The following is a 17,241-nucleotide window of genomic DNA, read 5'->3' as shown; positions in this document are numbered from 1 at the left end:
CTCTAAGGAACCTAAAATCCATGTGCATCATTATCAGAGCAGATGCTTTCATGTGAGAACAGTGATTTAGTAAACTCCCTATCCAGAAAGTAAGGACCTCACTAAATTCTGTTACAATGTTGAAAATGTGAATGGATATGCCTGGAAATGGACAATCTCAACTGTGTAAAGGATTACAAAAAAACAAACATATAGTCCAAACTTCCACCCAGTACATCCTCCCAATTTATCATTGAACTTCTCGATAATCAAGGGCTCTCCAGTTTCTGATTTCTTACAGTTCTTACTACGGGGAAGGGAGTGCTCGGTTCTAACACAATGGCTGGAAACTAGGTTGGTTTCTCCATCTATCTCCTTCCAAGTAACTCTCCTTGGTTCCTCTTTTCACGGTGGGAGGAAACATCATCATGTTGGTTCAAGGACACATGAAAACTCCAAGTTGTAGGTGAGTAGGTGTGTATAGTATTATATCTTGCCTATTCACAGGAAGTAATTGAACATGTTGACTTAAAACACATACATGCTTGAAATTAAATCAAACAACAAAAAAGATAACTGTCATAAAGAATTTTTTTAAGTTGCCTAATAGGGTTAATGGTTGGAGAGTAATATTCTTCTTGGAGGATCATTAATGTAGATAAACAAGGGGTAGTACACAAGTGCCATTCTACTACAGCCCCTTCCCAAAGAAAACTAGACAAGGTATCTGCATTACCTTAGATCTCCTTAGCCTCACCTGTCTCCTGGGCCCTTGTCCACTTGTTCTTCCCCAGCAGTCACTATGGTACCAAGTTTGCTTGGGTTCTGACCACCTTCACATGAGCCCAACCTGTCATCAGCTCATCTCATACTGCCCTGAGCACCTCTCACCTCCACATGTGGGGATTCCCTGTCCCTGCTGAGGCATCAGATACTTCAGATCTATTTAGTGACCAAGTAAATGCAACATCTAACTGTGAGGAAGTCTATGACCCACAGAAGGAAGCTCTGACCAACAGGAAAGGAGCTGGAAGATAAATTATTTTCCCTTCCTCTCCCCGAACAGATTGTCCTGAGCTGCTACGGTTCATATGGTCTTTTGGAAGATGGTCCTTCAAGATTGAAAAATTAGTTGTACTTGATACTAAACGGAAGCCATATTGGTAACACACCCCCATACCCCCAAATAGGATCTCCCCATTTTCCTGCTTCGCTCATGCACTTCCTTCAGATTGTACTTTCTAATGAAATAAAAGTAGCACATATACCTCTGCCTTAGGCTCTGCTTCCTGGGGAAGGCAGACCAAGATAGGTACCCCCTTATTCCCATCACTATATTAATGAGTTCCCTACCTTTTGTTGCAGTGGTGGTGCACAGGGGGCTGAAACAGGATCTGTGATATAGGTCTTCTTGGGACCAGCAACTGGATACATCCCAGCAGGGTTCTGGTTCCCGGTGCCAAAAGGAGTATAGCCTTGTTCCCGCTTCCAGGTATTTGGGTGACCTTGTTGACCATAGGCAGGATCAGAGTCATTTTTGCCCCCATAGCCAGGCCCTGCTGCACAATAGGGTTCATAATAACGTCCTTGGTTGGGGGCATACCCATACCCAGGCTCAGGCTGAAGTCCTGGTGGTGGGATATACGCATAATCCATGCCTCCCCGTGTAGAAGGAGGTGGACCCTGCCCAGCGATAGGAACTGGTTGAGTGTTATAGCCCTGGGCCCCTGGCCCTGAGCCATAAAATTGTCCTGGTGAAGGGGCAGCCATGTAATGAGAGCTGGGCTGGGCTGACTTCACCTGCACGTTGAAGGTAGGCCTTGAAGGGGTAGATGCCGTAGTGTAGGAGGCTGGGACGGGCTGAGGCTGGGGTTTTAGCGTTCCAATTGGAGCCACGGGGATGGGTCCAGCCTGGGGTACAGGCTGTGGCTTCAATGTAGACTTTTTTGTTGCCGTCAGAGGGGGCTGGTTGGGTATGACCATTCTCTTATGTCCTGTGACAGGGGTGGAGACTGGAGGAGAAGCTGTTGTTGAGCTAGTAGAGCCCTAAAGCAGAAAAGAGAAAAGGGAAAAAAAAAGACAAAGATTATTGCTAATAAAAAATAAAAATACATAAACAGACAAATATTAATAAATGCCATTATTACTTTTGTATTAACTCGGCAAAACATAAACAAGGCATGGTTCCTGCCTTCTAAGAGTTCACAGACAACACAAAAATCAGTTGTGCTTCTGTGTACCAATTCCATTTATAATAACATCAAAAAGAAAGAAAAAACTTAGGAATAAACTTAACCAAAGAGGTGAAAGTCTTATACACTGAAAAGTACAAAATGTTGCTGATACATTAAAGAAGATACAGCTAAAGGGAAAGCCATATCATGTTCATGGATTGGAAGACTGGATCCTGTAAAAATGTTAATACTACCCAGAGCAATGTACAGATTTAATGCAATCCCTGTCAAAATCCCAATGGAACTTTTCTGCAAAAATAGACAAATCCATATGCAATCTCAAGAGACTCTGAATAACCAAAACAATCTTGAAAAAGAAGACTGGAGCTCTCACACTACGCAACTTCAAAATTTATTACAAAGCTATAATAATCAGTGTTCCATTGGCATACAGACAGACATAGACCAATGGAATAGAATTGAGAGCCCAGAAATACATCCTTGCATACATGGTTTGATTTTTGACATGGGTGTTGAGACCATTTGATGGGAAAAGGATAGTCTTTTCAACAAATGGTGCTGGGAATACTGGACATCCACATGCAAAAGAATGAAGTTGGACCCTTACTTTACACCGTATACAAAAAGTAACCCAAAATTCTAGCTCTAAATGTAAGAGCTAAAACTATAAAACTCCTTTAAAAAAACACAGAAGAAAAAAATTCGTGACATTGGATTTGGCAATGATTTTTTTAAAAATACATATAGAAACATCAAAAGCACCAGCACCAAAAGAAAACAGATAAATTGAACAATGGGATCTCAAACAGACTACCCGAAGACTTGGTCACCATACTGCTAGAAGGCAATACTAGAGAAAGAGAGCTGAAGGACTAAGCAGAGGGAACAAAAAAAAGCAATGAGGGGTGTTGGGAGAAATAAACAAATACTGCTGGTACAACCAAAGAAATACTAAATTTAGGATCAAAGATTCCTGTCAAAAAGTGATTTACCAAAGATAACTCAAATGCAGCCTCCTCCCTTTACATCTTTCTGTTTTTTGTCGCATTCATTTGTTCAATTTAGAAATACTCACTGAATGCCCTAAAACTGTCCTAAGGCCACAAAGATTAAAAGACTTTCTGCTGAACTGTGAGAGGTCTTGGTTAGGCTGGGGATAAGTAAAGGCTTAGGGAAGGTTTGAAGATTCAAACATTCATCCTAAGGCACTAGTCTATTAGGGATCTGTAAACATTCCAGTGACAGACTGTCTTAATTTTGTGCTAGCTTACTATGATTAGATCTGTTGATACAAGAAATGAATGACCACACCCTAATTCGGTTGTTCATTAATTTCCAGGTCAATTCTAGTATGTATAGGAAGAAACGACACAAGACTTTATATTACTCTAGTGTCATTTGCCCACACCAAGCCATCAGAGATACATACATGTGGGGCAGATGCTAACTGCTTCCCCATACCCACCGTCCTTCTTCATTACTCAAAAAATTTCAGTTTTGTTTGGGGCAGCAATGTGCCTACTCTTCCCTAGATTACTTTGCAGGTAGGAGTTGCCATGTGACACAGTTCTGGCCAATGAGATGTATGCAAAGCATTTCTGGAAAAGCTAGAGCTCTCCTGACACAGCATGATCCCTTCCTACTTTTCCCTTTTCCTCCTTCCTGCCTGGGATGTGGATGTGGGGCTGGAGATAGTACAGCTATCCTGTCCCCACCAAAACATACAAGTATACTGATTTAGACATATGGCTTTCTGGGAAGAGCTTTCTGGTGATCTAGGTTGATCCAGAGATAAAGATTAAAACATTTCAGGGATGTTTGGTTAAAATATAGTAGTTCTCTTTTTTTTTTTTTGGCCATGCCATGCTGCTTGCCTGATCTTAGTTCCTGGACCAGGTATCCTGGAACTAAGGGATCAAACTTATGCCCCCTTCAGTGGAAGCGTGGAATTCTAACCAGTGGACTGCCAGGGAATTCTCTGTAGAGCGGTTCTCAACTGGAGAGGAAATCACCTAGCGACCAGGGAGAGTTTAGAAATGTGTGGCAATGTTTTTTACTGTCACAGTGATTAGAGGATTCTATTTTCATTGAATGGTTAAAAGGCAAAAACACATCATTGTCAAACCCAAGATGCCAACAGTGCCCCTGCTGAGAGACACCAGTAAACTCTTGAGCCACATGTCTTCTGGGAACCTGATTGGGAAGTTCCCAGCTGTCAGCCAGGAGGGTCACTGGTCCTTTCTAGGATCTCTCTTCTACCACACTCTCTCCTCCTATTTAAATCACTGCTCTCCCCCTTGGTCCTCTTGAACCTAGGGAGATGACAGTTCTGACTCTGCTAGCCCCAGATTATCACTTTGTCCCTAATGGCTTCTCTATACCCAAGTGGACCTATGTACACAATGCATTTATAAATCAGCTCCTGGAAAGGGACTAGTTTCTGTGTGCTATCATTTTCATTGGGATCTGACTGTGACGGCTATCTTTTCCTGTCATATTTGTGATTTGTCTCAACTGTAGTTTCCTAGAGATTTTGTAATTCTAGATTTAGTTTTCTGTTAAGTTACAGAATAGTTGAATAGTTATCTTTTTTCCTTTTTTGATAGCCTCTGAGGGAGCAAACCTGCCATTTCCTTTTGTAATTTAAGCATCATTGAGTATTCTTGTCTTGGTGGATAGCCTTTCCCTTCTGTATGAAGGTCGTCCCAATAGTACCCAACAGAAGATGCAGTTTCCACATTAAGTGGTTTGTTAAAATATATATCCTGAAGAAATTCCTAAATAAATGCTCAGTAAGACCCTGACATTCTGTAGCAGAGAGTATGGAAGAGTCAGTTTGAACCTAAAAAAAAAAAAAGTAAGGTTAGATTTTTCTAGTCAACCATGTCGGTCTTAAAAAATGTCCACATTGGGGACTGACTCTTCCCCCCATTAGCGTGGTACTGGCCACTGAACAGAAGAGAAGCCCTGGCTCACACCTGGCTCTGGCCCTAGCCCCTCCATCTCCAGCCCCGCCTCCTACCAAGGTGATAGCTGCCAGCATACCCTGGGGAAAGATGTAACTCGTGCTCACTTCAGATACAGTTCTCCCACCAAAGCCACTGGGTAGACTGTATAGGGATGGTCTCACACAAGGACACCTCTTTAAGACTGGGATGGGTAACTGTTTCATCAAATTTCACTGAGACAGAGAAAGTTAAGCAAAATGAGAAGGCAGAGGAATTTGTTTCAAAGGAAAGAACAAGGAAAAAAAAAAACCTGACAAAACAACTAATGAAACAGAGATAATTTATCAAATAAAGAGTTCAATCAAGGCTTTAAAAAAATGATGCTACTGTGCTATGAAATTTTGATAAAAGCATTGTTTTAAAAGTGCTTAAGTGTTTATCAGTGTTTAGGTGTACAGAATTGTGCAAAATCACTGATGGAGTATTTCTGAAAGACGATGATAATAATAATTGCTATTATTATTGTTAACTATAATAATTACAGCTTAAAAGTTTACTGTGTTACACCCTCTACTAAGCAATTAACAAATCTATCGTTTTATTATAATTTGTTAAAAGTTCCTGAGAAATAAAAATTAAACTTGATAAATGTAAAAAAAAAATGTCCACATGGATGGAACTGAATATAAGAAAGAATAAAGCTTTGCTTTTCTTTGATGACTCAAGATCAGCAGAAACCCAGAGTTCCTATTTTAAACACTTTACAAACCCAACTATAAATGGAGACAGTGACTGAGCAACTGAGCTAATGACAGGCATACTCTGGGCCGCAGCTGGAAAGGAGTCTGCCCCAAAAACAGATACTTCAAAAGTCACATACTTTGAAGATGAAAACCAATCACACTCATAAAGTAAACAAAAAAGAATGCAGACCTAACTCCTTAGCAGCAACTTTTTTCAACAAATTTCTTTCACTTTTTCTTTCTTGGTGAACATACACTCATGTGCACACACATTCACTACTTACAGATTCCTAAAGTCTTTGAAGGAAGGCATCAGGGAGCAATTTCAGGAGCCATTGCTATCTTCTAGGAAATATCTCCCTAGATGAGAAGGTTTCTCACAACTTTATTATGAATTCTGCTGTGTATGTGCCGGCATGTTTCTGAGTATTTTCTATTTCAAAACTACGTGTGTGAAAATAGCACATTTAGCTCTATTTTTTTTCCTTTGCAATTTTAAATTCTTTACCTCATTGGAGGTGGAAGGGGTAAAGAACAGGAATCATTTTAAAGCATACTTATTTATGTTCTTGATGATAAAAGAAAGCTATGGCAACACTTTCTTGGCCCACATATTCAATTAAATACACAGCGAACCTTTTCTACTTACTGGATTAGTAGGCACTTCCAAATATTTATTTTTGGCATTTCATTTCTTTTTTGTTCTTTGCAAGAATTCTTGAAGTTTTATCATGATTTAACATTTTCATTTTGAAAAACAAGCACATTTTTAAAATTACACTCATACAGATATATACATATATATATATATACACGTATATACATATTTTTTCCCTGAGACTTGAATGTCTCTGTAGCAGTGTTTTTATGTGGTTATTTTTCCATTAATTATTTTCTAAGCATCTTCAACATGGAAAGCTCAGCGAGCTTAATGGGAGGAGGATAGTGTCCCAGGATGAATAGCGCATGTCTTCCTGTCCCCCAGGAGTTTGTATGTAGTCTGGTAGAGGGACTGATCAATTACTGTTTGAACGGATGTCTCCACTACCAGGCAGAACTGGCTGTGGCCATGAGACAACAACAGACAAAGGGCTGTAAGAGCACCTCTCGTGCTCACCTTTGGGAGCAGGCCCTCAGCTTCCTTTCTGCCCAACTCAGAACAACATCTTACATTCCTATATCCCTCTCACCATTGACCCGCCCATTCCCTGAACACACCCTGCATGTACGTACACACACACACACACACACACACGCACGCACACACCCCTAATCTACTATTATGTCTTCTATATAAGCCCTGATTACTTCTGGCATCCCTGTACTTTACCCCCGTCTCACTTTCTCTCTCCTAGTTCTGGCTCCCATCATCACTTCTCAGAGCTGTTTATTGCCATGATCTAACCTCACTTCTCTCTCAATCTCCTCCTCAATATTGTCACAGTGATCTCTCTAACATGACTATCTGATCCCAGCTCTCGGCTGATCCAGATTTGCCAATGACTCTGCCTTGTGTGGAACTCTTTTTAATCATGGTGTACTCTCTCTCCCTTTTTTAAATACACTTTATAAGGATGTTCCAATCTAGCCCTTGCCTTTCTGTCTAGACACCTCCTTATTTCCTATATTAGTCACAGCATATTAAGCCTAATCTTAGGCTTATGTAGAGATGGGAATAGACCATACACTCATGTGTATACTCATATCTGTCCACCAGCACCTCCTTCTATAGTCTATGATTTGTTCTTTATGACTCTCCTCCATGTTTCTCATCTGCAGCTCAAACATAGCCATCTTCTGCCTGGAAGTTGCCTACTGATTCTTTAAGTCTCTGATCAAATGGTGCCTCTTCTGTAATGTCTTTCCGGAAGTCTGGAGACATCCATTCAACAGTTACTATGTATTCGCCCCTATACCAGACTATAAACTGCTGGGGGACAGGGAGACATCCTATCCTCTTCCCATTAGCCTAAAAGAGCTTTACATGTTGAAGATATTTACAAAATAATTAATGGAAAAATAAAAACATAAAAAGACATAAAAATCCCCTGGAAGGATTCTGGGGGTTTTCTATGGTCCTCTGGCTTTACTGCCAATGGGCTTTGTACATACCTCCATTAAAGCAAATACCTTACAGGGTTTTCATAACTGACTTGCATGTTTTATAAGTTGGGAAGAAGTCAAACTGTAAGCTACAGAAAATCAAATTATCACGGTCATAGATAGAAATTTGTCTTTTGTAGTAGAAAGGGCAGCCAAGAACCACTATGTCTGTTCAACAGTGTCATCAAGGACCCAGGCTCTTGCTAGCTTTCTGCTAGAAGTACTTTTCCAATCTTTCTATAAAAGTGCTACTGACAACATTAGTCAACATATTGCCCAATCGCCCCTGAATAAAGGTCCTTTGTATCTGACATAGGACCTCCTCTCCTCTATTAACTCTCTCCAGGACCACGCCCACAACTTGAAATAGCTCCCATGTATGATGACTCTCTTGAAGTTCTCTCTCCAGAATCCATCTGTACCTGAAATGCTAGACCCCAATAGTCAACTGTCTAGTTCATGTGTCTACTTGGATGTCTCATTCGCTCTTCAGGCTCAAGATGTTAAAAACTGTTTTATCATCTCCCTTGAATCTGCTTTTCATGCCTTTCATCTGGTTTTCTCATCCACCCCAGCACGGTTCAATGAGAACACTAGGAGTCATTCCTCAGCCTCTCCTTCACATCCCATTCAAGTATCAAATCCTGTGGATCCTATTCCCTAAATAGGAAATTCTATATCTCTCAAAGTTGTCTGCATTTCAACCATTTCCTCTGCTGTAATTCAATTCCAGGACACCACCACCTCTCACCAGGAATTATCCAACAGCATCCAAACTGGTCTCCCAGTATCTATGCTTGTTCCCCTTCAATGAATCCTTCATTCTGTAGGAAGAGTGATTTCTCTCAAATGCAGATTTAATCACATTACTTTCCTGCTTAAACATCTTCAGTGGTTTAGTAGAGTGATTTGGACTCAATCTATTTCTTCTGTCTCTCCTGAGAGGTACATGTCATGTCACTCTCAAGAGGTACATGTCATGTTACTCTCTGACACTGACTTCCTTTCATAGCTGATGTGCTAGACTCTCTCCTGTCTCATGGATAATACCTCTGGGTCTTCCCACCTCTCTCTGGATTCTATATCTAGCTAATTCCTAAGAACCCCTGAAGTCTCAGCTTGAGTGTCAGATTCCTCAGTGAACCTCTGCCCAAATCGTCTGGCACAGTGAGCTCTTCTACACATATCACACTTGTGTATGTCTGTTCTCATAAAGTTAGAGATTGTCCCTTTTATTCGCTGCTGCTTTTCCACTGGCTTTTTCATATCATAGTACATAGTAGGCATGTAACAAACATTTGAATAAATAAGTAATGGTCTCCCAAGAAAAGTGCATTTCTCTTGTCATATTACAACCAAATATATAAAATGTGAGCTATCTCATTTCTCTTATTACTTGACAACCAAGGAACTCTGATATAACACATTTTTTAACGTCTTTATTGGAGTATAATTGCTTTACAATATTGTGTTAGTTTCTGCTGTGTAACAAAGTGAATCAGCTATATGTATACATATATCTCCATAGCCCCTCCTTCTTGCGTCTCCCTCCCACCCTCCCTATCCCACCCTCTAGGCAGTCACAAAGCACCAAGCTGCTTCCCACTAGCTATCTATTTTACATTTGGTAGTGCATATATGTCAATGCTACTCTCTCACTTCATTCCAGCTTACCCTTCCCCCTCTCCGTGTCCTCAAGCCCATTCTCTATGTCTGCGTCTTTATTCCTATCCTGCCCCTAGGTTCAACATAACCATTTTTTCTTTTTTTTTTAGATTCCATATATATGTACTAGCATACAGTATTTCTTTTTCTCTTTCTGACTTGCTTCACTCTGTATGACAGACTCTAGGTCCATCCACCTCACTACAAATAACTCAATTTCGTTTCGTTTTATGGCTGAGTAATATTCCATTGTATATATGTGCCACATCTTCTTTATCCATTCATGTGTCGAGGGATACGTAGGTTGCTTCCATGTCCTGGCTATTGTAAATAGTGCTGCAGTGAACATTGTGGTACATGACTCTTTGAATTATGGTTTTCTCAGGGTATATGCCCAGTAGTGGGATTGCTGGGTCATGCGGTAGCTCTATTTTTAGTTTTCTAAGGAACCTCCATACTGTTCTCCATAGTGGCTGTATCAATTTACATTATTTAACACATTTTTGACTGGAGGCGTATTATGGCCACAGGCGTTAGTTTCTGCAAAAATCTCCCAGTCAATAATGTGTTCATGCATACTTAATTACAGTAATCTCATTAGTCTCTCCCTCCCTCTAAACAGTTTAAGGACTTTACCTTTTGAATTTATTAACACTACTATCTTTCAAAGAAGCATTTGAGGTGCTTATTTTCATTTCAGTGGTCGGACTGTATATGTAAATTCTACTTGATGCCAGCTCAAACTCCTACAGAAATAGTCAAAGGGCAAATTTTAAATAAAAGTACCATGAATGGGCTTCCCTGGTGGCGCAGTGGTTGAGAGTCCGCCTGACAATGCAGGGGACACGCGTTTGTGCCCCGGTCTGGGAAGATCCCACGTGTCACGGAGCGGCTAGGCCTGTGAGCCATGGCCGCTGAGCCTGCGCGTCCGGAGCCTGTGCTCCGCAATGGGAGAGGCCACAACAGTGAGAGGCCTGTGTACCGCAAAAAAAAAAAAAAAAAGTACCATGAAAAGAAAGAGACTAAAGCATTTTAAAATAATCTTTAACATGTACTGAAAAGAAACACATTTTGAATTAACTATCAAATAATTACACTATCCCAATCTCCTCAAATTTAATGAATCCAAGGTATTTATTAAACAAAAATTTATTGAAATTCTGCTCTGTGTCAGGCACTGAGCTAGTTGCTAAAGTCACAATAAGACAAAGTGAATCAAAGTCACTGCACTCAAATAATTCTTAATTCATTCAATTTTTTGACAAAATTTGGTGTAATGAGCAAAACTGATTTCTACTTAGAAAGGAAACTTTCTAAGGTAACAAAGGGGAAAATATACAAAAGCTAAAGGCTGACATATACACAGCAACATAAAACTCAAAGCTCCTTCATTACATTTTGATTCCAGCTATTATAAAGACATGAAAACATGCTTAAGATGCTAAATGAAAATGTAAATATTAAATGAAAAACATAGAATGGGAAATCAATCATGTGTACAATACAATTGAGGCTACACAGAACGGTATTTCCATATGGACAAGGACCAGACAAACTATGGAAAGAGAGATGGTTGATTTGTTAGAAGATAGGGTTACAAATATTTCAACTTCAATTTTCTTTTCATGACAACTGTTTCAAGTTATTTGAACAAGACCTGATGACCATTTGTCACTTGTAGTTATGTATTTTATCTGTATATCACTGTGGCAGTAAAAACAAATTAAAATACCTACTGGTATCTTTAAAAAGATGTATAATAATAGCAAACACTTATGTAACATTTACTTTCTGTAAATATTTTGTATTCAATGCAGTTTATACTTACTCCTCACAAGTACCCTTGAGACAGAAACTACTACTTACCCCTATTTCCCAGATGAAGATACTGAAGTACAGAGAAATTAAGTAACTGCCCAAGGTTACACAGCTAGCAGGTGTCAGATCCAGGACTCAACCCAGGTAGCCTATTCCATAGTTAGAAGTTTTAAAAACAATTCTACCTCTCTCGGGTAAAGAAAAAGTAAAATAAACCACATATGAGAAATTCACAAAAACACAAACAAGAGACCTTCTCAGTCTATGTGGGTACAGAAAAATATTTCTCTCCTAGAAGAAAAATAATGGAGTAAGTGGGACAACAGACAGCAAGTGATACTCAGTGCCGTTATCTGGGAAACAATAGAGTGACATGAACTGTACACAATAAGAGTTCATAGTCTAAGGCAGCTGCTGTACTGTGCCAGCTGATTGCTGTCGTATAAAAAATGGATCCAACTTTCCTCTTCTGACTTCAACGCTTTGCTCATGATTGATTGATTGACTGATTGCAAACACCAGGAAGCCAAATTTTGCAACTTCCATTCTCAGTTAAGGACACTGGCAGATAGAAATATCACCAGGGAGGATGAGCAATTAAATTGAAGGGTCATGCAGTAGAGCCCAGGGGGAAAACAATTCCAGCTTTGCCACTATTTAGAATTGAGTGACACTGAAAAATTCCTATTACTTCTCCAGACGGACTCCTCATCGGAACAACAAAGACGACCAGGGAATACTGTCATTTTCTCCTCCTATCTTTTTCTTCAAATAAGAGTCTTTCTATAACCCAAACAAGAAATGAGCTTCACTGGACAAGGCACAGAGTTGAGGGGAGCATGTCACACTTCTTGTTCTTCTAATACTATTTATTCCTCTACAAAAAAAGTCAGAAGGACATTCAAACTCCAGTGATTCTAAGGGTAAATTCTGAATACTTGCAGTGAGTTTTACTGGCCAAAAAGAGCTTGATCTCATCATAAGGATTCATACCAGGTAGGTACTTAACAAATCATGACTGGATAAATAAATGGACAAGCTTGGTGTTTGAGTGTATACAGTGAGGAAAAAAAAAAGAGAACCATGGCTTACCCATTTCAGTTATAAAGCCATGCATACATTATTTGCTACTTGTTTTTTGCTCAAGAAAAATTACTTAACATTTTCTCCAAGGCCTTAATATAGAAAATAACTTAATTTTGCTTTCTTGAGTCCCCTCACTGATTATCTTCCATAATTCAGGGTTTAATACTGACGGTTGCATTCCTCACTCATTCGAGTCACACCTTATCCACTTGATAGATGACCCCATGAGCTAGAAAACAACCCAACAGACTAAGAGAACAATATATGAATATGCTACTCTACATTTAGAGAAGCGCTTCTCAAGTCTGACTGCACAACAGAATCACTGAGCACTCTTTAAATACCAAGTATCTTGCATTTAGAGCTTTTTAGATACAAATTATCTTAGACCCATCCACTTGGGGAGTGAAATCTGGAAATTAAAAAGGGGAGGAACAAATGATTTTTTTGTTGATACCAGAGTCAAGAACCACATTTTTAGGTTCTGTTGTTAAGCAGAATAGGGAATCATACCTGGAGTTGGGGGCTATGGGTGATGGGAGGCTTTTATCCCAATTGTCTTCAAAGGGCAATGTTTATATAATTTAGACTGAGGAACCAACGTGATATTTGTTTCTATAAACTTCCTATGGGCAATCTGTGGGTTAATTTGGTGATATGTATCAGAAGCCCTAACAAAGTCTCTACCTTTTAAGAATTTAACCTGAGGAAATACCATGGATGTTTAAATCTTCAGATTTCAAGAAATGTTCATGGTAATGTAATTTATAAAAGTAAAAGATTATATGCAATTTAAATAATCAATACATGGGGATTGGTTAAATAAATGATGGTATATTCATATAATGGAATACTGTATCATTAAAATGTTTCAAAACATAGCAACAATCTAGCAACTCCACTTCTGGATATATACCCCAAAGAGCTCACGGCAGGGAGGGACTCTAACAAGCATCTGTATACCCATGTTCATAGCAGAATTATTCACAATATCCAAAAATGTGGGAGCAACCGAAGTGTCCACTGACAGATGAATGAATAAACAAAATGTAGTATAAACATACAAGGTTGTATTATTCAGCCTAAAACAGGAAAGAAATTCTGAAACATGCTAAAACATGAATGAGCCATGAAAACATTACGCTAAAGTGAAATAAGCCAGCTACAAGAGGACATATATTGTATGATGCCAATGATATAAGGTACCTAAAGTAATCAAATTCATGAAGACAAAGTAGAATGTGGTTACCAGGGTGGTCAGGGGAGGGGGAAATGAGGAGTAATTATTTAATTGATATGCATTTTCAGTTTGGGGGAAAAAAAAGTTCTGAAGATGTACGGTGGTGATGGTTGCACAACGACGTGAATATACCTAACACCACTTAAATGTATCCTTAAAAATTATTAAGGTGGTGAATTTTGTTATGTATATCTTGCTATAGTAGAAAGGAAAGAAGGAAGGAAGGGACGGAGGGAGAAAGGGAGGGAAAAGAAAAGAAAGGAAAAAAGAAAAGAAAGAAAGAAAAATCAACAATTTTATACATTTTAAAATCACATTAGGGAACATTGTTTTATATGTGTTAATCAATATATGCATCTATCTGTATCTCTCGTATACACATACACACGTATAGAGCTAGAAGGATTTGCTCCCAAAATGATAACAGTGGTTAATTTAAGGGGGTGATTTTGGAGCATATACTTCTCCTATTTTCAAAGTTTCTAACACAATCACATATTGTGAAAAATATATATAGATCGTCCTCTGATATGTGCATATATACATATGCATGTAAATATATATTTTAAATAATATATGAAATAAATTACTTTAAAAATTAATAGACACCAAAAAATAACATTGTCGTATCCCAGCTTGGGTGTGTTTGTGTGTACATAGAAAAAAAGGAAGGGAAAATTAAAAATGATTTTAAAATACTTTTTTTTTTTTTTTTCTTTTTGGTGGTACGTGGGCCTCTCACTGTTGTGGCCTCTCCCGTTGCGGAGCACAGGCTCCGGATGCGCAGGCTCAGCGGCCATGGCTCACGGGCCCAGCCGCTCCGCGGCATGTGGGATCTTCCCAGACCGGGGCACGAACCCGTGTCCCCTGCATCAGCAGGCGGACTCCCAACCACTGAGCCACCAGGGAAGCCCTAAAATACTTTTAAAAGGTTAAAAAATGGCATCAGCTGATACAATTAACAGAAATTTTTATTTTTGTCTTCATATGTCTTTGAATTTTCTACATTAAAAGAAAAAGTTACCTCATGAATAGCAGCGGAAAACTGGTGAATGGTTAAAGTGATCTCAAAGATTACTTTTGAAATTAAAATCACAGTATTTTAACTGGTGCCACTGAGTTCAAAACAATGCTGCCAATATGGGGATGGGGACGCTACTAATATGCTAATTTTCAGTCATTGATGGACACCTAAACGGCACACACACACACACACACACACACACACACCTGACAAGTCCCCCAAAGAGCTCTTGTCAGAGGGATACAAAAATGTCTTACTTCCGTGCATTGTATCAGTACTTGTTCACTTCACACTGCAGTGCTTTGGGAACATGTACAACAGCTAGCGAGGGGCTATTCTCAGTAACTTCAGAAGGCTGAAATTGAAAAAGCAGTACAGTCTGGTGTGGTAGTCCAGGGCAGTTTTTGTCTTAGAAACTCTCCACTTAATTAATTCTCACAGCATTCTGAATGGTATATGATACTTCAAAGACAAACGGCTCCCTGGACAACTGAAGACATGGATGCCAGTACCTCAACTTGTTTTCTCAGAAATAAAATCAAGGCAGTTGGGAGCACCAAGATGCTGCCTGAAGTCCTCCTTTCTTAATCCCTAACTATTCAACAGAGAAGCAACGACCCAGGTGGGCCCTGCACCCACATGTTCATAAAACTAGCATGTCATCATGTTAAAATCAAGAAAGCCAGTATTTTAAGGAGTGTTTTCCTCCCAATAAACATCAAATAAGGTGGTATGTCAACAGTTTTGACTTGGAGAGGTGTCCAGGGCTCCTATTTATATAAATACCCGTACAGTACAGAACACTTAGTCCCCAGCATGCATGGGAGTTGCACTGGATAAAACGCCACTGCGATGAGGGTTAATTCAATCTGAGTGTGTTCTATAATCTAGGAATGTGGCAAGAGAAGAGCCTACTCCCATAGCAAGTGACCTCATGCACTGAGTCATCCCCTCAAGGGCCTATGTGCTTTTCTCCAATCAGGCCAGGGGGTTAGTGAAAAGCACCTAGAGTTGAAGCACCTAGTCAAGAAATAATAAAACACCCTCTCTGTGCGAATATGATTGTGCAGGTGCATTATTACATGACCGGTAGCACCGGAAGTTGGAATCATTCCTTTGGTGGGTAAACTGGCAATGAAGAGCCATTAAAATGCCCATAACTTACACTGATTGTATGTCTAAAAATAAAATAGTAGAGGATGCCTGAGAAAAACATGGTGCATTGTTCTGACGGAATGTTATACAACTGGTAAGCAAGGAAACAGGTATTCAAAACAATGGTCTATAAAGAAAAGTAAAGTAAGAGTGCATATGTATACTGATAAAATTGTAAGCCAGTAATATTTAAGGTTAGTAGGTATTTCAGAGACTTATAGTAATGTGACTGAATGTTATAAATATGTCCATACTAATTTTTCTCCGCTTGGTATTTTAAAGGTTGTTGATTCCATCTCGTAATTACCTTCAGCCTTTCCAGTTCTCACTACTGATGTGTTGATACCCTAGTTTTGTCCACCATCACTGGTGCCCTAGTTTACTGCAATATGTATATATACATATATATGTATATTGCATACATACACACATATGTGGATACAGGTATTTTTAAATATGACCTCTTGTTGGTCACTAGTACACTCTGCTGCAATCAGAATATTCCTAAAATGCAAGTTGATCGTTGCCTTCTTTTATTAAATCTCCCAAAGGTTCCCATTGTTCTTAGGATGAAGTTCAATTTCTTTTTCCTGATACAGCCATCACTTTGCTTTCCAGTCTCCTCTCTTCCTTCCCTCTCCCTGGAACTTGATGCTCCAGCCATCCTGCAGTTACCGGACTTGGATGCTTTCCAACCTGCCTCACCTCCCAACTCCTAACCAGTATTCATCCTTCAGGTTTCAAATGAATGACACTCTGGAAAGCCAGTCAGTCCTGAGTCCCCATGTCTCAGTAAGGTGTCCATCACTGGTGTCCTTTAACAGGCCGTACTTCCCTTATGACAGCCCTTGTCCACTGTTTCGCAATTCCTTCTTTAATGTCATCTTCCCCTCTGGGCTTCAAACAGGCAAGGACTTTGTGTTTCTCATTCAATATATACTTAATGTCCAGCAAAAATATACTCCATACGTATTTATTCAATGAATGAATGATTTCAAGAATGCATTATTGACAAACTCTACAAAAGAGAGGTTCAATGAAATAAAACAAGAATGGCAGTAGTTGGCTAAATGTTAACCACTCCATACTCTTCTACTTTCCCCATCAGCTTTTGTTTTGCCAAGTCACGCAGCATGCAGGTTCTTAGTTTCCCGATCAGGGACTGAACCCACGCTCCTGTAGTGGAAGCATGGAGCCTTAACCACTGGACCGCCAGGGAAGTCCCTTCTCACCAGGTTTGTGAAGCCAAATCCTTAGTTATTTACCCAAGAAGTATTTAAGTATG

The 17,241-nt window shown here is 39.5% G+C and overlaps 1 protein-coding gene across 6 annotated transcripts in view; it reads right to left on the bottom strand.

Moving 5' to 3' along the window:
• The window catches only part of LPP (LIM domain containing preferred translocation partner in lipoma), a 688,443-nt gene that overhangs the window by 259,208 nt on the left and 411,994 nt on the right, over nucleotides 1–17,241 (bottom strand). For all 6 annotated transcript variants that reach the window (XR_009540714.1, XR_009540715.1, XR_009540717.1 and 3 more), the window contains exon 7: nucleotides 1,333–2,025. Coding sequence is in view for 3 of the 6 variants with exons in the window: in XM_060150264.1 (XP_060006247.1) it covers nucleotides 1,333–2,025 (693 nt within the window). In the remaining 3 variants the exon portion in view is untranslated. The remainder of the gene's footprint in view (nucleotides 1–1,332; nucleotides 2,026–17,241) is intronic.

This window comes from Lagenorhynchus albirostris, chromosome 5 (genome assembly GCF_949774975.1).
Source record: "Lagenorhynchus albirostris chromosome 5, mLagAlb1.1, whole genome shotgun sequence".
Taxonomy (NCBI): domain Eukaryota; kingdom Metazoa; phylum Chordata; class Mammalia; order Artiodactyla; family Delphinidae; genus Lagenorhynchus; species Lagenorhynchus albirostris.
This window is presented reverse-complemented; position numbering and strand designations above follow the sequence as displayed.